The sequence below is a fragment of the Condylostylus longicornis genome, unplaced genomic scaffold, assembly GCF_029603195.1.
Source record: "Condylostylus longicornis isolate FDR11 unplaced genomic scaffold, ASM2960319v2 ptg000166l, whole genome shotgun sequence".
NCBI classification, from domain to species: Eukaryota; Metazoa; Arthropoda; class Insecta; order Diptera; family Dolichopodidae; genus Condylostylus; species Condylostylus longicornis.
Genome location: NW_026578134.1, coordinates 221,614 through 244,762, shown reverse-complemented (window position 1 = coordinate 244,762; position 23,149 = coordinate 221,614). Strand labels below are relative to the sequence as shown.

Here is a 23,149-nt window from a genome sequence, read left to right as displayed (position 1 = left end):
TACGATCTTTAATTTTAAATTTTAAAATTAATTTTAATTCCACAATATAATTTGTTATAAAATGCATGTATAATTAAGATCTATTTAAAATGTTCTAGAATATTCTGTCATTTGCAAATTGAAGTTAATTTTTCAAGGCTTGTACGTTTACTTTAAAAGTTATTAATCTTACATGGTGTTGATTCATTCAAACCACTTGCTATTATCGACTTTGTAAACTGAAATATAAATTGAATTTGCTGTTAATCTATGAGTAAAATATCTGCTATAAGTATAGGGCGAGTTTTATATAAGAATTCCCGATTAGAAACTTGAAAATGCAGCCACTCCATTCGCAATTCTTTGGGACTAATCTAGCTTGGATTTAACAAATTATAACAAAATTTATTCTTTACAAATTATTTAAAAATTTACATATTTGTATTTTGGTTTAAAATCTCTATTTAATAGTAGTTTGCCATTTTGTTTGTATACAATTGAAAATCATTAAATAATGTGGAACTACATACACACGGTTTGATGGCAGAAAATAAATTAAAAATCAACCGCTTATGTTATTCTTTCAAAAAAAAAAAAAAAGCACAACTCCTTTATCATTGCAAAGATAATTTGTACAAAAATATTTTTGCAATTAAATTGAAAGTGCTGAGATACTAAGTATATACAGATATACTTACAAATATATGTACACTTGCATTATATAATATGCGAAATTAAATGACAAGTTGAGTTTTTTCTATTTCTTTTTCTATTTTTTTTTTTTTTTTAATTGAAATGAGAAAAAAATTAATTACTATTATATTGAAAAAGATTGCAGTAGAGAGAACAATTTTCATTTCTCTTCTGTTTTGTTTTTCTCTTTTTGCTGTTGCATGTTTTTATTTATTGTTTAAGAAAACAATAACATTGCAAGTTTTTCTGCAAGTGATGCATCCACTTTTATGGCATTTTTTTCTTTTGTTTTTTTCTTTTTATGTTATTTTCGATGTTGCATCATATTTTTTGTTATTTTTAGCACTTTTCCAAAAATTTTTTGAAAAAAACTGTTTATTAGTTTCACTCTGTCCGTCCGTCCGTCCGTCAGTCCGTCCATCCGTCCATCCGTCCGTCCGTCCGTCCGTCCGTCCGTCCGTTGACACTTTTTTTGTTTACAAAACTTCTACGCCCTTGAAGATAGAAAGCTGAAATTTAATACGTACATAGATCTTTACTAGAAACTTATTTCTGTAGAACAAAATTTTTACCTATCTCCCCACTTTATATTAATTTTTGCTTTATTTCAAAGACTGCATATATGCATCATCCTAAATATATGCAATCCTAGAAATAGTTTTGTAAATGAATGAAAATAATTTTAATAGTGTGATAGGTATACATAGACTGTATTTAAAAGCAGTATTTTCACTAAATTGTTGAAGGGAAAAGTGCTACAATACAAACCATTGGTTTGGCCCAACTTTATTAATGTTAAATTTCTATTATAATATTAAAAGATGAAATATAGTGTGATGATATCATCAATAATTTTAATATATATTGAATATGATAATGCTTGATAATGCAATTTTTTTCCGATCCAAATTATTGCATCAAAATAATTCGGGACTAGGCTAGTTTGGAAATTTTTTAATTTTATAAAATTAAATGAAAAAAATACTAAGCACGAATTCCAAATTCTGTTTAAAAACTTTAATATCATTGCATTGAAAATCTTAAATTTCAGAAATGTCGGGGATTTGGAAAACTGAATCAAATTTAAAAAGATTTGGAAAGATGAATTTAAAATAAAGAAAATTTAATGATTAGATTTAGTTTGAACAAATGAAATCTTGAATATCAAATCAAATTTAGTAAATTTGCCTAAATTTTCTGACTAAATTTTACCCTTCTTATAAATATGCCTCTGAATTTTATTCGAATTTTCATACAATTGAATTTATAATTCTCTCAAGTTCACTGTAGTGACAATGTAATAATAATAGTCAACAGATTAAGAAGAATTCATGTATAGTATAACTAAAAACCCACACTTTTATATTGAAACTTTTCTTTTCTATTACCAAAATAATTCATACAAGTTTTATAACTATATTAAATTCTTATTGTCTATATGTAATACACACATACATACATTAATATTTTCTGTGCATCTCTTAATATTATTTTTATAAAAATTTTTAAAAGATGTCGGATTGTTTATTTTTACTACATATAATGAATTTTAATTGAAAAACTTCTTGTTTCAAACTTTATTAAAAAAAAAAATTTTTGTTGTTAAAAAAATAGCAGATAAATTTTATTACAGATTCAAAAAATTTATAAAAACATTTAAAATTTTGTTTTTTTTTTTAAAGTAGACATAAAGTATTTTTAATTTAAATTTTTTAAGTAGAACCGCACCTCTTTTAGAAGTTAACCAAATTACACCTATACAAATAAATTGGTTCCTCTTCTCGAAAAACAAAAGACACTTAATTAAAATGCAATTTGCACTAAAATAAAGTGGAAGGTATTTAAATTTTTAGTAAATTAATGCATACTATAACTGAAATTATTAACAATAATACGCAATATACAAATGAAATCCAATAAAAATAAAGTTGGGTCAAACCAATTGTTTGAAATGTAGCACTTTTCCCTTCCAATACTTATGTAGCATTAATTGAAGCAAAAATCAATTCAGCTATTCGTCTGTTGAGAATTGAAACAGTATATAACGTATATGGTCTGTTTATAATACAGACGTATTATTAAAATTACTTTAATTCATACACGAATATATTTCAAATATTGCATACATATAGGCAATATAGAAACAAAAAAAAAAATTTAAAGAGGCGTTAACATAATGCTCGAATTTAAGGGTTAATTGAATGATTTAAAAAAAAAAATAATTATATTTTTTATAGCATAGCATTTAACATTAACTTTCTGCATTTATAGAAATTTGGAAAAGCTTACAGTCTCGGAAATATGCCATTAGACACTTTAATACAAAAATTCAGATTTCGATTGATGATAACTTGAGAGAGGGTGGTGTTAGAAAAAAAATTTCTTCTAAAGAAATGAACTTTTTATGAATATCTGAGGGCTACCAAAAATTTAAGACTCCTACATTGCGGTACCATTTTTATTCGTAAGATTTTAATGAAATTTTAGTAATTGAGTCTTTAGTTAAATTAATTGTGTCAATTGAAAGGAGTTATATTTAGACTACTTTTTAAACACATTAATTATTAAAACAGATATGGTGTACATAAATAGATTGCTATATATATTATTTGGAATATATTCTCAAAATACAAACCATCAATACCTAATATAAATCATTTGCAGTTCAAAAATTATATATTAAATTAAATAAATTTTTTTCCTTATATTAAAATATAAAATATTTCAGTTTAATTAACATATTTAATTGATAATAAATCAAATGGTTTATTTTGCAAAAAAAAAAATATTTAAGTTAATAATTAAATATGATCATAAATAAAAGCTATCATTAATTATTATTGTTATTGAAAAAAAAATTTAATTAATTTAAAAAATTTTTTTTAATTATATTCATCATAGTGTTTTTAAAAATTTAATTAAATGAATATCGAATATAATTTGAAAATCAAAAAATCATTATGTTGTATTTAATTGTATCTATACTTATATAATTTATACGTATGTATATAGGGTTTTAAATAAATTTTCCTTAAACGTTATTCAATTATAACAACAATTGCTCATAAATCATACATGTTTGAATGAATAATTCGCATATAGACGTTATATATGAACTACTATGTTATTTATTGTTTGTCATTATTAATATGTAAATTATTTTAATATTCTTCTATTTTATATAGAAAATTAAAAATATTTTACATTATACGATATTTTAGGGACATTTAATATTTATTTTTTACGATTTGCTTAAATATTAAAATTTTAACTATATATACTTATAACTTATCTGACGCTCATACAATATAAAATCTTATCCAATTATAATATGATAATACAATATAATATATATACTCGTATTGTCATAATTGTACTAATTTTGAATTAGTTTATAGAATATCATGCGTATTTTATTGTTAAATAACAATTAATTGTCTTTTATATTTATAGTAAAGCATTTTAATTGTTGTATTTGTATTATGTATGAAATACAAGTCTATACAACATTTAACTCAAAATATCTAAATAATGTATAGTATGAGCGAAATATCTCTTAAAAAATTGAAAATAATTAAAGTCCATAAGTACATTTTATAATTATAATTTTAAAAATTCTATTATTGCTATAAATAATATAGAAACCGGAATGAATTCCACATATATTTTTTATAAAATACAAGTATTTTAAAATATTATCAATATGTATAGTATTCATGTACAAGTATGATTATCTTCATTATTATAAATATTGGACTTCATATCGAGGAAGAAACAATTCAATTTTGTTTTCAATTGTCCCATAAATTTGAATGTCCTTATTAATTTTCCATCTGCCCTATATTGTTCTAGAATATGAGAAATTTTATATCCAGTATATATAAATAAAAATTATTTAAAAATATTTAAAGTGATCGAACACTGTAATAATAATTATTAGTGAAATCAGTGATTTGGACAGTCTCTGCCAGAATATTTTGTTTTCTACAAATTCAGGTTTGAATAATAAAAAAATCGCATTTATTTTCATAAATTTCAAACTCCGTATGTATGAGTATGTACAATATAGCTGGATCCATTTCAGTCGAAATATATTGTGATCCAAATCCCAAAACTAAAATTCAATTGCAATACCTGCCTATGTATACTACCTAATATTATAATTGTGAATAACGGTTCATTATTCAGAATCAAAATGCAAAATTATGAATTAATTTTAATGAAAATAAATTCGCGATTTGAATTTTTCCGAAAAACAAAAAAAAATCTCAATTATTTTCATAAGTCTGCCACTTTTATGCTTCAATATGTACAAAAATTCTTTTCTTAATATTTCATTCATACTGACACTATTTTCGTATTTAATAATGCCATAATTAATTTTAATTTAAGTCAAAATTGTCTAGTACTTTTGATTATTTTTTTTTCTTATATAATGATTTTAATAACTTAATTTTTAAACATTCTTCCACTCATTCTACATTCCCATATTGCTATATAGAAGACTTTTTAAAACAAGTTTGCGTACTTAAAAAATAAACATTATTCTTTAATACTCTTGAAATTTTCTATACGTATTTTTATTGTATTTTTAATCTAAATTTAGAATTATTATTTTAAACTTCAACATCTGGTAATATTGTATGTTTTTTCTTGTTATTTTTTTGTCTTAAAAGCAAATATACATAAGTAATAAGAAACGAAAAAATGAATCTCAATTAAAATAACAAAAAAGAAAGTTTCTCCTGTATACGTACAAAAAATACATAAATACGCGTACGTTGTCTTTTTACAGGGTGATACTTTTTTTTATGAAGAAGGAATTAAAGTAAATGCAGTCGAATGAAGGAGTGAATGTCATATTATAAGAAATGAGAGTATAGAGTTAATATTGAATTGTGGTTTCGGAGAGTTAAATCTATTAGAATAGTTGGAGCTATTAGTGGAAAGTTAAAGCTGCATTGTATGCATTGGAAATAATATAGAAATCATTTTCTTTTCAAAATTCTCATGTTTACAACTAGGCTCCTTAATACAAATAACATAGTCACTTTTAGAATTATTCTTAAGAATCACCAATTTGCTTATAAAATTAAACATTTTCTTTGGTACAAACAATTAAAATATGTTATTTTTAATAAAAATGTGCTACTTATATAATTTACAAGAAATTGAGTCTAAATTTCTCCAAATATATAAGTGTTAATTACAAATATGCGTCGGTAATATTCCGGTTTCGCATAACATAATTATGTAAACTTAAATGAAACACCTTATATATTTCTTCACGATTGTGTACAATATTTGAATTTTGTATAACATTAAAAATTCTTAATAGCATATTGTAAGTAAATTGAATTTTTGTCTTGTTAGCGATATACCAAACATATGGAGGCATCAACTTTAATTTTTCATTCTTTCATCTCTTCATGCGAACGCAACCAAAAATACATACGTATATAGTACTATAAATTCAATTGAATCCAAAAAATATATAATTATATATTACAAAATATTTTATTTCAAGTTTAATGCTGCTAAGAAAAGGGAAGGCAATAGTATTCTATACAAAAATATAATTAACATCCAACATGTCATAAAACGGAAGTTCAATGAAATGATCCAAAAATAAAATTCTTTTAAAATTTAGATATGTGTGTTTGTGTGTTTTTATACAACAGAAAGTTGTACATGAAATAATGTGTGTACATTGAGTAATTGAATTGAAAAATTTTTTTTTCTTATTTTCATTTTAAGATAAATAAATAATTAAATTTGTTTACAAAATATTTTATTACCAAAAAAAATCATAATATAACTTACCATTATGGCCTGCATTTGTAATTATAACCCAAAAATCAATTGTTTTTTCAGGACCTAATTCTTCATAGTCCCACTTCTTTTTAACTCTAACAGCACCATTAGGTTCAACAGTTACCCATGGATTTTCATCGCGTATTTTAAATGTTTCACGATCCGTTTCTTTTTCTAATTGAAATACTGATTTACCTTCGGTATCACCATCAGCTTCAGTAAATTCAATACGTTTTGTTGGACGTACAGCGCGCGTTACTCTACGTTTTTCACGATGATGTGTATGCTGATTAATATCATCATGATTTAAATATTGCATCATAAATGATAATGGTTCTGGTTCAAGAAATTCAATTAAAACTTTAGCTGGTTCAATACTTTCTAAACTTGGTATACGTAAATCATGTGCAATAACATCAATTAATAATTCATTTTTACCATATGGTGGTTGTTCAACTAACATTAATTCACCAGTTTGTGGTACAATTATAATTGTATTACTTGGTGATTTTAAACGATATGCAATTTTATCACCATCATTATCTTTTGCTTCAACTTTACCCAATATTGTAAAACGTTTCCATATTGTTGGTGATTCTGTATTACTATTATTATTATTTATAATTGTTGATTTTATTTGTTGATATTGTTGATCATAATTTATTAAATCTTTTGATTTTTCACCAGCTATCGAAAATTTATACATATTATGTAAAAATATTGGCCGATTATCATTTTCATCAAGTATTGTAATTTTTATTTTTGTTATTGTTTTATCTAAATCATCTAAATCAGATGCTTGAATTGACAGATCATAAGAATTTTTTTGTTCACGATCAAGTGGACGATTTGTTACTAACCAAACACCACCAATATTAATATCACCATGTAATATTATTGTATCAGCATATTTTAATTTATCATGTGATGCTTGTAATGCAAATGAATCATCATCATTACCATCAATTATTGAATATTTAATACTTTTTGTTATTTCATTATTATTAATACCAAAAAATGCCTGTAATAATGGTATACCACGTACAATTGTACCAGATGGTTGATTTTCTTTAATTTCACCTGTAATATCTAAATTTGCGCCTGGAAATTTTAACATATCATCACGATGCATTACAAATAATTGTAAATGATGTGTATTTGTTATATTTGGTGTTTCTTCAACAACAATTAAATTGACAGGACGATTAACTAATGGTGATATATCAGATGTTGTCATAACCATACCATCATCTAACATTGTAAAATATTTTGAGAATCCAGTTTCAAGTAAACGATAATTTTTATTATATAATGTAGATGATTGATGTTTACGATGATATTTTTGATTTTTATTATTATCATCATTATTAATTTCAATTGATTGTGATAATGATGATTTTGTAATGAATTCATAATCATTAAATGAATTATTATTATTTTTATTATTATTATTGAAATTGATATTATCAATATTATAATGATAATTACTAATATTATTATCATTAATTGGTATTGTATGAAATTTCTTAATACTAAAACCAGGATATGTATCGTGTGGAAGGACTAACGACACAAAATTATGTTGTTGCTGTTGTTGTTGCTGTTGTCTTTCATTTTGTTGCTGTTTCTCTTTTTGTAATATAATATCAATATTATCATAATTATTATTTTCATTATCATCATTTATATTATATTTCGAATTTTCTGAAGAATATAACGTTGGTGATATTGGTGAAACTGATGGTAATGCAGATGATGGTAGTGTTATATAAGTATTTGTTGTTAAAAATAATGATGAATCATATGATGTTGATGTATCAAGTGATAACGACGATGATGATGATGATGATGGTGATGATGATGATGTTAATATTGAATCACTTGCATCAAATACTGTTTTAGAGATTGGTGTAATTATAGCCAAAGATTCAATAAATGATTCATGTTGTTGTTCTTCTTCTTGTTGTTGTTGCTGTTGTTGTTGTTTTTTGTAATGATCTTGTTGTATTTGATCAATATTATTATTATTTAAATCGATTTCAGCATTTACTTTTAATATTGCATAATTATTTAATATGGCAATTAATCCAATTAAAATTATAATTGAATATTTAAAATAATTATTATAATTATAATTATTATTTATATTATTTTTATTATTATTATTATTTAAAACTAAGAATTTATGGCCACGCTTATTATTATTTTTAATAATTATATTATTATGATTTTTATTATTATTTTTTATATTAATGGAACTATTTTTATTATAATTTTTATTATAAAAATTCGGCGGATTATGGCGCTTATTTAGAGCGGCTATTAAATCCAACATGATTGTTGGATTTTTATTTTTTTCTTTCTTTTGTTATATTAATTAAGATTTATTTTTTTCTACAAATATTTATGTGTATATATGTATATATATATATATATATATATATGAAATTTCTTTTCACAAAATTTTTATCTATATTTTATTTTTAATTTTTTTTCTAATTTATACACCTTAGGTATTACTTATATAATATATTTTTTATTACCACTAATTTCTCCTATATATATGCAAATTTTTCTAATTTTCGACACAATTAATTTTAATTTTATTTTATTTTTTCTCTCTCTCTTTCTCTCTTTCTTTCTAATATATCATTATTTATTTTTTATTTATACTTTTAAATTTAATTTTATTATCTTCTTTTATAATTTAAATTAAATTTTTTACTTCATAATTATTATTATGCACTCTTTTAAGATAAGAAAAGCAAAAACCAAAAACACTTAAGATACACACTTATATAATAATAATAATTATATATATATATACATACACACCTTAAATTCTATTTTTTTTTAATATTTTTTTTATTTTTATGTGATAAAATTTATTTTTTTTATATATTATGGCATTTAATTAAATATCATTATAGAAGATTAAAAATATTATTAGCCTTTTTTTTTTGTTTTTTTTTTTAATAATAATTATTATTTTAAATTTTTATTATTATTTTTAATAGTCGAATTTTGATGTTTATTGTATGAGTATCGCGAGTATTTTAAAATTTAAAATCGAATAAAACCGAATAAAAGTTCGAAATTTATGGCCTGAAAATAAAAAAGAAAAATTTATTATTTTGGCAATAATTAAGTATTAATTTTTAATATTTGAATACAAAGAGAAAATTTAATAATTAATTTACAAAATATCAAAAATATAAATATAAGCTTACAATATAAATATTGTTGTGTCAATGAATATAAAATTTAATTTTAATGAATTGTGCAGGATTCAATTTAAATTCATTAATTATGACCGAATAAATTAATAACAATATCAAATAAACTGATGACTGGTGATTGTTTATAACAACTAAATGACCAGTCAATGTCAATGAGATATATGAGACAAAAAAAATATATTACAGATTTTGAGATTAAAACTGTTAAGGGTACTATTCAAATAAATTAGGGACAAATTTTAGGAGCTACAATTACAAATTTTTTCTTAATATTCTTAAATGAAACAATTGTAAATATTTCTACATTCCTTATTATAACTTTAGCTGTCTTGCTCTAGCTGTAATATAAGACGTGCAGATGATTTGGACGGGGATTTTTTCAGTGTTAGGGAGCTCACCTCCAACTTCCTATAAGGGATATCTCCAGGTATTTATTTGAAACCGTGATAATTTCATAGAGATATGGGAGGGTTGCAATAAGCGACGGTTAAGCTGCGGTGGCCGGAGGAGAGGAATTCATTTGCCTATATCTCGCCTCTATATCAACAATTTACAATCTATGTAACCTTTGAAGAAAAGAAACATTTCAGAATGTAGTTCAAAATTATACTGTGAAATTAATCGAATAGAATAATATTAAATTAGAAATAGAAAAGCGTTTAGAGGAGAATTTAAAATTTTCACGTAAATTTTCTTAGGTATAACAAAATATTAAAAATATGTAGTATACTTTATATAGTTTATTCAAAAGCTGAGTCTACAACAAATCAACAAAAAAATATTACATTCCACATTCATTTTCAATATTACGGGGAATATTATGCATACCCAATTATACAGTAATTATAACAAACAATAATGTTGTAATATTGTTCGCCCTAGTATGCCACACATATTCAAAGATATTGCTATATTGATTCTTAACTGTAGTATTTTCGTTCAGTAAACTTATCTGATTCATTTTTAAGATTTTTGTTTTCTTTTTAATTTTTCTAGAAGCCTTAAATTAGTTGATATTTTTTTTATAATTGGATTAAAATTCACTTAAATGCGCTTTGAGTGATTCCGATAAAATTTAAAAAGGGAATTAAATAACAAATTTAAAACCATGAGTACAAAGAGAAAAAGGCAATTACTATTAATTTTTAATATATTAAAAATGGAATATACTTTTGTAACTAGCTCAATAACAAAGTAAAAATTCCAATTGAAATTCAGTTCAATTCAATTCACAATAAGCTACTTTGATCTCTCAACAAACTGATTTCGTCAAGAGGTGGATTAGTTGAGTACTTACATCAAATCACCAGAACAACTTCTATTGGATGCAAGACGAAATAAGATAACTTTTATATTACCTAAAGCTTATTTGTAGAAATTATTTATTTCCAGTCTCAAAAATAATATTCAGCAGAACAAAACTTTATGTAGTACATATATTTGAGTTGCTGATTGCTCTTCCAGAATATATTGTTAAAAATCATGTTCAATTTTTCATTTTTACATATGGCTTTGGAATTAATATAGAGTAAAGCTATAATACTTCCCTTAAAAGAGCCTCACTCAATAAATTTTACTTTACAATATTTTAGTCAAATATTTCTCCTTATAATGCATTTCATTACATTTTCTATTAAAATAAATTCACAATATCAAAAAATTCATTAATTATCAAAAAAAAAAACAAAATTCCATTTTAGTTTTAACAATAGTTTAGCTGAACTGTGCTAATGGAACTTTTAGTTTCAATAAAAGGGAAAGTTTAATTTTAGTTCCAAAAAAAAAATTTTTTTAATTTGTGATAGGGCATAGTATAGTATATAGGGTCACAAATCATCTTGCTAACTACTTTCAATATTCATTGTTGTATAAAAATTATAAAAATATCATTTTGGCCTATTCATTTCGATTAAGTAAGTTTTTGTTTAAAGCTTTCTTGAGTAACTTCTTGTTGAATGGCGCTAAAATGAAGGTGCCATTTCAGTGTTTTGTAAATGTAAAAAAATTTATTTATTTTAATTTTTCGGCTTTTTCACTTTTTATCACATTTTATTGTTTCCTGTCTTGAATATTTTGAATATATTTTTTTTTTTATTTTTTAAATTACATTTAAGCGGTCTTGTTTTTTGTTTTGTTTTGTTTTAAGATTATTCAAAAATTGCCTCATTTTAAAGTTATTAAAAAATCATTAAATATGATAATTTATACTATAAATGTACGAGTATCATTTTAATACATTAAACATGATTCGATTACAATATTCTCTTCTCTCATCTTAATTTTATATAAGAGAAACAAAGTGTTTCAGCAAGACAATCAATATTATTTGGTTTAACTTTATTTAGAGCCTGATCGTCTCTTTCGGTACGCTTTTTTACTCGTCAAGTTAGAAGAGAGTGAGTAACTATCATATTTTTGTATAATGTAATTTTCGAACCGGAAGAATTAGTCCATATTGCGTATTTTGTTCTTATCTCATTTTAGTCAATAATTTGCGAAAAAATTCAATAATTCAATTGAAAAAATGAGTAATTTTATTGGAAAAATGAAATATTTATTAGGACGAATGGAGAATTCTGATTTGAAAGTGCATAAAAAGTGAAATGAAAATACGCGACCCAAAGATTTAATAGGAACGTTTTTACTCTACATTTCATAAAATCTCAACCTTTACTCGTTAACATATTATTATACTCTTTGATTTTCCCCTTAAATTTATCTTTATAGTAAAGATAATCGAAATTATGAAGAAAATGTGAAGGAAAAATTTTAAATGATACAATCTGCATATCGATCATTGTATTCAAATTTATAAATTAAGCAGAAAAAAATGTTGATGCAATCCATCAATGATGTTGATGAGACACCTTATTCATTCTATAATAATATACATTTTAAAATTTTTGATAAATTTATCATGTCTTTAATTGGTTGATACTGTTGTTGATGCTTTTGTCTTTAGAATTTAAAGATTTACAATTCCAAATGAGTACTTTGGATATTTTATTAAATTCGTTTTTTCATTCATAACACTGTCAAAATATAGATATAATTATGTAATATATTTCTTAAATTTGACCTATGAGCAAAAACTCTTAAAACTGAAATTGGGGAAATCGAGGTTCTATCTCCACATATTTTAAAAAATAGAAATATGTTCGGGCAAATTTTGGCATTAAATCTTGTTCATATATGGATTTTATGATTCATATGGACATTGTACACACAAGAGTCCCGTGAAACGGATGTTTACACACCGAATTTTCATGTAATCGAACAATATTCAAATTAGCATAATGCTGAGAGCAAATAAAAATATGATCAACTTGAAAGGAAGAGAACTAAAAATTCAAATAACTTAGGTGTAAATTCTCTTAAATTAATTTGGTCTGTTAAAATTTTATTTATTGAATTCTCTCATATCTCTCATGTGGTTTTCATGTAAAAGTTGAATGACTGCAATTTTTATTATTACATAATTATGAATATTGATTGTTAATATAAGAATATGAATAAAGGAATTTATTTGCCTAATAGTTAATTCAATTCTAAGCAGCTAACTCTAACAATTAAAATAGATGACGACTGAAACGACGCATATCTATTTCTTATAGTTTGAAGACAACTTTTATATCTAAAGACATTCAAAAGTTTATACGTTCAACTCTTAATTTGTATACAGCTCACTTTAAATTATAATATTTTTTATATATGGGCATTTTTTCTTTATTCAAAATGAATAAATTGTATCGTTTATGAGGATCCATTTAAAATTCCAATCACAATCATAACAATTTCATCCATATTTACATGAACATATGCCTATATATATATAGCCATTATCTATTACATTCACATATACAACAATATAGTAGTCGTATTAGTAGTATAGAAATTATAGGTGCCTATAATTTCTTCAACTTTTTCTCTAAAATTTTTTTATCATATCATTCCATTTAAATCGCTATATACATTAGGGAAACTATCAACTGTTTTATTTCTTTTAAAAAAGTTTTTGAAAATAACTTTTCTGTGTCACTGAATATAATTATAATAATAATTATTATAATTTTTTTCATAATATATTTATTATAAGTATATATAATTATAATTTCAGCTATTAAAAGTTTTAGTGGGTGATATTTTAATGATGATTATTATAGAGTTTTGAAGAAAATTTTTGACACAAAATAACACGGAAAAAAATAAAATCATTAATGTTAGCCTATAGAGAGTATAACACTCTTGACTCGATTCACTTTACTTATCAGATTTTTGTGATCGTGTTAGGAATGAATGTTTGTAGACAACAGTCATTTTATCGAATTGGAAATGTTTTAGTATGCTGGAGAATTGAGAGTATAAAATATAAGTATTTTTAATATATTATTAAAATAATGCATAATATTTTAATAATAAATTAGTAAAAATGTTTTAAACTGATGATTTTGGAAAAAAAATTTTTATTAATTTTTTTCAAATTTATGATATGAAAATTTTGGATATGAAAAATAAAAAATCTGATATGGTCAGCACGTAACCGACCGCATTGTGTATTGTCTAGTTAAATGAAAGTGTTACAGAATATTATGAAAATGTCTGTTAAATACTTCTTTCCAAATTTTAGGACATTAGTAAGCTTATAGTTAACATACTTAGAAAAATGTAAATTTGGCGTTTAGTAGAGTTTCGCTTTGTGCTGCCCGAATTCCCTGGAATGCTCGCCAGTTAGTTTCGGTAACAACCAGAACTCAAATATCAAATTTCAAGAAATTCCATTAATTGGTTCCGTAGATATGGTGAAAAATGCAAAATCGGCCCGCAAATCAGTTCTCGAGCCCTGATCTTTCCAAAAAAGTTATATGTTCATTGCTTTAATATGAGGAATTCATATATTAAATTTCAATGAAATCGGTTGATTATTTCTCTTTATATACACAAAAGTGTATGTTTGGCCCGTAGTAAACGTCTAGTTGCCGATGCCTGATCTTTCCAAAAAATTTACATGTTCATTGTTTTAATACGGGGAATTCAAATATTAAATTTCAATGAAATCGGTTGATTATTTCTCTTTATATACACAAAAATGTATATTTGGCCCGTAGTAAACGCCTAGTTGCTGATGCCTGATTTCTTCCAAAAGTTAGGAATTTTTGCGTATGATCGAGCAAAGCTTATATATGAAATTTCAAGTAAATCGGTTGAATACTTTCTTCAAAATGGTGAAAAATGTAAAATCGGCCCGCTAAAAAGTGCAGTTCCCGATGCCTGATATATACCAAAAGTTGATCGATCAGTGCCATGGTGGAAACAAACTTACATATAAAATTTCATCAAAATCGGTTCAGCCGAACTTGAGATACATGCGTGCACACACAGACCGACAGGTTGCTAAAAATAGTTTATTTACACTTCCCTACTATGGAGAAGTACGTTCCCACCGAAAACTCGATATGCAAAATTTGTTGCCATCACATAACCTACCTATTGTTTACATAATACGGTCGGTAAAAAGAGAAAGATGATAAAAACAACAGCGCACGAGCATAAAATGAGTGTTGTTTTTTTCTATTTTATTTAAAATTTTTATTTAAATTAAAAAGTGTCATAAATTATACTTTTATTAAATTGTTATTAAAAATTTTTAAAAATAAAAAGTTTATATTTATGTTTTTAATTTATAAACGAGTATGTACATAATTTACAAGCATACATCGACAAAAAAAAAAACAATTTTCCTTTCATTAAAAATTTTAATGATTTGTGGAGAGAAAACAAGAAGTTTAAAATTATCTAAAGTAAAAGCCTTGAATTCAACAAATCCAAGAGAAATTTCTTTCTGCTCCATAAATGATTTCTTCTTTTCTTAATCAGAATTATATAATAAGGTACAATGTCAACTATGAGTATGTATTTTCATATGAAATAAAATGTATTTGTAAAAGTGCGTACATTTAAATCAAAGAGTGTGAAATCAAAAGGGTATTTGAGATTTATGCCTGCTATATACATAGACTCTTATTATTTTTATATACAGAGTATAATATTAAGAAATTAAACTAAGTATATTCTCTCCAGTCTTATACGTAGATAGAAATTAAAGTTCAAGAAAATCACAATATTGAATTTTAGTAACAATTTATATAAGAATAAACTCATTTTCTTTAACCCTTAGCAAGGAATTGACATATGATAGACCCCAATTCTTTAATTTCCGTTTATATTCTATTTGTTAAACATGTAGATGTACTATACAAAAATTTCATAACAAATGCCAATAGGAACTTTCAATATAAAATTTTTAACGTTATTCAGAACATTTTCTTTAAATTTTTAATAAGCGCAGTATAGATTGTAAAGTTTGAAACGTGGTCTAGATATAAAATTATTGTTTCTCTTATGATTCTATAAATTCTATAAATTTTTTTCTACATTCTGATTTTCTCCAGCTATCGCCTCTAAAATAGTTTTCTCGAATTTTCATAAAAACAAAAATAGTAACGGTAAATGTTTTATTATCAGAAAATTTGAGTTTTACTATGATGACAGGCAAAACGAGCGTAAATCAAAACTGACTTAAAATGAGATAAGCATCCAGATGAATTAAGGAAATTAAAATACATATTTGGTAAAAATATCGTAAGTCTGGAATAGCTAGAAATCCGTTATATATTACAATATTCCAAACAATATAAATATATTATTTCTTTTTAATGTGCGTCATAAAAATACTACAAGTTATTATGTTTGTTATAGCATGCAAAATAAATTCAAAATACGTAATAAGTGTGACACATGAATATCTTACGTATGTGATTCATAAAGTCAATTAAATTAATAATTTTTTGTATTTTGAGTGAATTTTGTAAGTGTTACGAAAAAATTTTTATCAAGTTTTTTTTTTTTTTTTCCTAAAAAATTCTAATTTTTGAGTTATACTCGTATTCGCTGTTATTGCAAATGACTAATCTACAGTGTCATTCAATTATCGTGCCAATGCTATGTATATTTAGGACTTATTTTTCTCCAAAAAGTATGCAATAAATGCAAGTATAATAATTTATTTACTGATATAGGAGAATAATTTCATCTAAATTATTTAATCGTTCATTGTATTCACAAGAACTTAATTTAAAACGATGCTAAACCAAAATTTCATTGAAAAACATAAAGATTATATGAAAGACATAATATCCAAGAATAAGAAAATTTTTGCAGAATTTCTCAATTTTGCAAATTTAAACCGAATTTCTAATACAAAATTTTCATTTCTATATTCTATACAAAAGATTTCATATAAATATTCTTACATCCCTATAGCATTACTCTATAACTACATTCTAACCATTTTATATAACAACTGACTAAATCAAATTTTTTACAAGCTTGTAATAAAATTCAAATGCATTTAAAGTAAAAAAAAGAACAAACTAATAAATAAGTTAAGGAAAAATTTTTTTAATTTAAAATAAAAGTTTTCAATGATAACATTGTTTTAAAAGTTGTTATACAAGCTAAAAATTTTAAGCACCTAAGATTGTGCTCTTATCTAACATTTTTTTATTTTTTTGTTTTTTGTATTATAAAAGTGAAATTTATCATAAAAATTATCATCGAAACATATGTTGCTTTTAATTCATAAAAATTTAGTATGCAAGTACTTATATTGTATGTTTGTGTATCAGCATCAAAAATTTAAAGAAATTGTCGGTATAAACCGATTGAATTATACCCTGCACATTTCATTGTTGTATAACAATTATGCGAACCTGTAAAATCATTCTATAGAAATTTCAAGGATATGCCTGACCTATAATTGGATACACGACACGAATCTGACTTTATTATTTTTCCGAATATATAAAATTTGCTTTTAAAATTGTATGGCCAACCGAACCGGTGCAGTCATGCCATTAAAATTTTCAGAGAATATGTAGAATGTAATTGGACACATGTATACAAAATTTTATATTTATAGCTTTATTAGTTTTCGAAATATTTGAAAAACGTTTTGAGTTCGAACCCTGTGTTCGAATTGATCTAATAACAATAGGGTTCACCTTTGGCACAAGAAAAATGACTTATGAAAGTTTGGTGTCGATTGCACAATTCGTTTTTGAGTTATCGTGTGATCCGAAAAATGGACGGACGGACGGTCATGCCCAAATCAACACAGAATTTCACGCTGAGCAAGAATATATGTACATGTCCATACTGAAGATGACTCGTTCAAATGTTTACAAACTCCATTCCCAAGTTAATATATCCTTCATGAAGATGCAGGGTATAAAAACACCATGATGCTTTTATGTATAATATAAAGGACTTGCAATAAAAAATCAACAACATAATTTTGTTCCATTTGTTTTCTGTTAATTTTTGTTTTTTTTTGTTATTTTTTGCTTAAATTTAAAACTGATAAAATTGAGAACTGATCTGGGATGAGAGATAATTAACAAAACACAATGACAAGAAAAAGGATATATGGTTGGTTAAAATGAGCCTTTATTTTTGTTTTGTTTTTCTGTTTTTCTTTTTATTTTCTTCTAATTTATTATAAAATACAACGTAATTCTCCCCATAAAATAAACAAAATTTCATTTTTATAAAAATGAAAATAAATATTTATTAACAATTATGATTTTGTTAAATAAAGGGATAACAATAATGTTATAGACCAACGTCCTAAAGCCTTTTTTTTTTCTTGTTAAATCAGACGACATATTTTTTATGTTGTAATAAAGTACTTTTTTTTCAAATAGTACCTTTTGTGCATTATCAATTTGAAGTGCTAATATGAGTAGAAGAGCAAGTGGAAGCGCTGTATAAAAAATTTTTCAGAGAGAAATGGGATTTTTAATTAAAATTTTTGATTTTAATATCTGAATTATTTTATAAAACATTAAGAACTCCGTAAATTTAGGTTTTCGAGAAACACTATTTTATAATCGTATTTATTTCAGTTTCTTTATATGAATTATGCAAAAGGAAGTACTGTAATCCCAAAAGTCATTCCACCTGATATTACTCACAAGGTCCTTAAAAACAATATTGTGACTAACATTCTCAATATGATTCCTTTCAATATATTCGATTACATCCCAAAAAAAAACTTTTAGAAGTCGCCGAATATATATATACGTTTTCCATGTAGTTTATCAAAATTTCTGGATAAATGCACAGTACAAATCGGAACATACCTTCTCTTCATCAGAAGAATTTGTATTGTAAGCCTTGAATTTGTAATTGGTACACCTTGGAAATTGAAATTTATTTAATTAGGTTCGTTTACCTCATTTACAGCTTCTTATTGAAAAATCATATACCGCATTTTTATAAAACACCACATTTTATAAATAATTTACCGCATTTTTATAAAACACTAATTTTAGATCGCTAACATATGTTTCAGAAAAAAAAAACCCCATTTTGCAAACATTTCGAACAAGAGAACTTATTTTGCAATTAATTTCTGACATATTAAATGTAAACTAATTAAAAATAACAAAATTTACATAAATTTTTGTGCATTTCGTTATTCAAAAATTATTACGAGGGTCATTATTTATATTTCGGGTCCTGGCAATACTAGTGCTGCCAGGTGCAATCTGACACTTCCATTGGAAAGTTTGACATTTTTTAGGACAACTTCACTCAGAACGTTTTGTCATTCAAGCGCGAATTGTTTTGTTTACAGTGACTTGAAAAATTCATCTCGGTCAAAAAATGGAATTGTCCCGTGAAAATTTTCGTGCGATGATTTTTTACGATTTTCGGCGCGGATTATCGAGACAAGAGTGTCCCTCGTATTAAAAAATTTCAATTATTTAAAAAAAAAAAAAGGGGAGAACAATTTTATTTTTTACAATAATAATAAAAAAAAAAAAAACAATAAAATCTCTAAATGAATAATCCTTTTAATCCCCAAATCGACAAACCTGCCACAATTTTTTTTTTTTCTTTTAACTTGCGTATAGAAAAACAATTTATTTCTCATTTCACAATTTTCCACAATTTTCCATTTTCAATAATTGTATTAATAAATTTTCTATATTTTACAAATAAAATTGAGAACAAAATTCATTTTACAATCAAATAAAAAATTTATTAAATATTTAAAATGTTTATTTTTCGTATTAAAAGGTTCAAAATAAAGTTCGAATACAATAATATCGAATTTATTGAATCAATTTTAAATTATGTATTGATTATATTGTCGAATTCAAAATCAAATGGAACTTCTTTAATAAATAAGTAAATAAATTGAAGATGACTCTAATTCTAGACTTCTTGTAAAAAATACGCTTAAATTCTTGCATATACCCAATAAACCCAATAAATTAGAAATTATAAATTTCGAGCTTATAACACAATTCGAATATTATTGTTGCCGAATATTATTTATATACATATATAATCATCCAAACATATGTACGCTTTGATTGTAACTTCAAAATTTTATTAATAAACATACATACATAATAACTAAATGAATAAATGACAACAATTTACCTTGCACAAAATCGTTCCAGTTCATTCAAACCGCATATCTAACTTAACAAAAATATTGTATACGCTTACCCCTGAATTAAAAATCATCCTCATTTTATACAACTGAAATGATTACAATCATTCAGGATATATTTATGTCCCTTAATTTTTTTTTTGTTTTTGTTTTGTATCGATTTTTAAATTCAAATAATAAGAAAAAGAGTGTACTGAACTTTTTTATAATTTTTTTTTTAGAAGAAAACAATAAAAAAAAATCATAGAAAAAATTGCTTTTATCATTATTATAAAGGGAAAAAAAAATTTTTTCTGTTTTTGTTTTTTTTTCTTTACAGATACAGAAAATGTTAGAAAAAAAAACCAAATTATTTTCCTAAAAACCCTTATAGTATGCCTTATACAAAAGACAAGTGAAAATAAGAACAAATAATTTTATCAGAGTACAACCAAAGGATATTAGAACGTATAGTATATGAGAAATTTTCAGAGTTTTTCAAGTCTTAATTGAATGATAGCTGAATTGAATAGCTGCAGAATGCTTAATTTAAAGAGAGATAGGATCTTGTCAGGTTTATTAATCTTCTATTGAATAAAATAACGTGGATTTTAACATTCTTCATCTAACTGAACACATTTCTTCTGATCAATGGTGCAGAGTAATTTTGGCACCATTTACTCAAACTCAATTCCGGGTCTCGAGTACAAACCCTACTCATTACTAAAAACTATTAAAAACTATTGTCGTGTCACCTATTATTTGGAAATATTTTCAGGAATATGTGATATCTGCTAAAAATCATACACTTAAGTTCGTCTGAATCTCCTACAGCTCTTTAAAATTACAATTGAATTATGTTGAATGGAATCTAAACGATACATTTCTAATACCTATTTCAAAATTATTTATAAATATAATTATAAAGAAAGTATATATACATAAAAGGATAAAGCACTTCAGTATCAAATATAAAAATATAAAAAAAAAATTATAATAAACCTTATTTTGTATTATGTAAAAATTTAGAGAATAAAAATGTAAAAAAATTTTTGAATTTTTTTAATATGTCACATACATGCAAAATGTTAAAGAGTGTACAGAAAATTAAACCAAAAATCAACCCGCTTTAATTTTTACATCCACCATATACTTGTATACAACATGCACACATACACGCACACATACACATAATAATTCTTATTCGTACGTACAATAAAGTCTAATCAAAATACATAATATATAAAGAATCCTGAAATAAAAAAAAAAAAACAAGCCAAAACAAAAATTTAAAACAGCTGCAGCAATCAGGATCAGGATAAATTTATAGCGTTATAATATTTTTACATATTATAGTATTCAACATTATACAAATATATTTGAATGTGTGTATTTAAATATTGGTATATGTACCAATGTATGTAATTATATATATATATATATGTGTTTAGTCAAGGCATATCACCCTATAACCCTGGTGTAATAGAAACTGGTAAGAGAAATTGAAAAGATATTATCATGCCATATGTACAGGGTGTTTCTGTTTCACTGTTCATAATATTCGAGGATATAGAAGGTAATTTTTTATATATGTAGCAACATGAATGAACAATATATAAACGTAAGAAATTCGAATTTATTTTTATAACAGTAGTATTTGGGTTAAAACATTATTGGAATATTACTAAAACTCAGTTGGTATAGAGCATCTGAATAAAAACCGGAAGGTCATTACTTCGAGTCCAGTTCGAGGAGAAATTTTTTTCAAATTATTCTGCCTTGACTCGTTCATTTCATTACGTCATTCAACCTGTTATACAGTTGTATGAAAGAATTTTGAATTCCTTATAAGAAATTAATAATGATAAACAATTACACGTTGTATTGATATTTAATAATATTATCATTATTAAAACATTTAATTTGAATAAATATATGAATTTACCAGGATTTCGAATTTCATGAGTAAAATATGACAAATTTCAAGAATTGAAGTTATATAGTCTGATAACATTGAAACATGCAATATAAGCCCTGTTAAATCTGCATAAGCTCTGCAGTTCTGAACATTTCTTGAACATTCACTTGATTAATTCGAATCACTGTTTAATATTATGGTGAAATTATTTTAATGAATGGTGAATAATATATAAATTCATTTTTATTTTTAACACTTAAGTAATTCGATTGATATACTCTGTAATTTTCTAATTTAAAAAAAAAAAAAAAAGTTGCTTTCATTTTAATATAGTACTAAACAGATAAGGTATAAAGAGTATGACAACTTACTATATTAGAGAGAATGATTTTGTTAGCATTTCATTGCACCCATATACATAAATTATATTCAACAGAAATAACACATTTTATTATCTAAAATTCCATTTTAATTCAGGTATATATATATATATATATATATTCATCTGCACCATATCTTCTGTATACATACAATATGTACAATATAAATTTCTTTATTTTTATTACAAGTAAAGTACACACATAGACAAGTACACACGTTTTAATAATATAATATTATATAGGAGTCTCATTTATTAAAGCAGAAGGCCAAAAAAAAAAACATAATATAAAAAATAAAACGTGCGACTATAAAATTTTGTGAACCCCTAATCATAATTTTAAATGTATACTTACAACACCCAAAAATACATTAGAAATAAAATATATATATATATATATATATATAAACCGCACTATTATAATTCAAAAAATATTTTCTTTTCAATGTCCCGTTTTATTTTTTTTAATATCCTCTCTATATATATCCTTGTGCCGATGTATATATACATACACATTGCACCCTTCATAATATGTACATTTTGTTTTTCTAATATGTTTAACAAAATTTAGGCGTTATTTTCGGATCTTTGTTTTTTTTTTTCTATTTAAATTACCGGAATAA

General features: G+C 24.2%; 1 protein-coding gene across 6 annotated transcripts in view; it reads right to left on the bottom strand.

The window, feature by feature from the left end:
• LOC129616265 (neural-cadherin-like) overlaps positions 1-23,149 on the bottom strand; it is a 310,117-nt gene that overhangs the window by 209,368 nt on the left and 77,600 nt on the right. For all 6 annotated transcript variants that reach the window (XM_055531824.1, XM_055531823.1, XM_055531826.1 and 3 more), the window contains one exon: positions 6,496-9,591. In XM_055531824.1, the coding sequence (XP_055387799.1) occupies positions 6,496-8,821 (2,326 nt within the window). In that variant the 5' untranslated portion in view covers positions 8,822-9,591. The remainder of the gene's footprint in view (positions 1-6,495; positions 9,592-23,149) is intronic.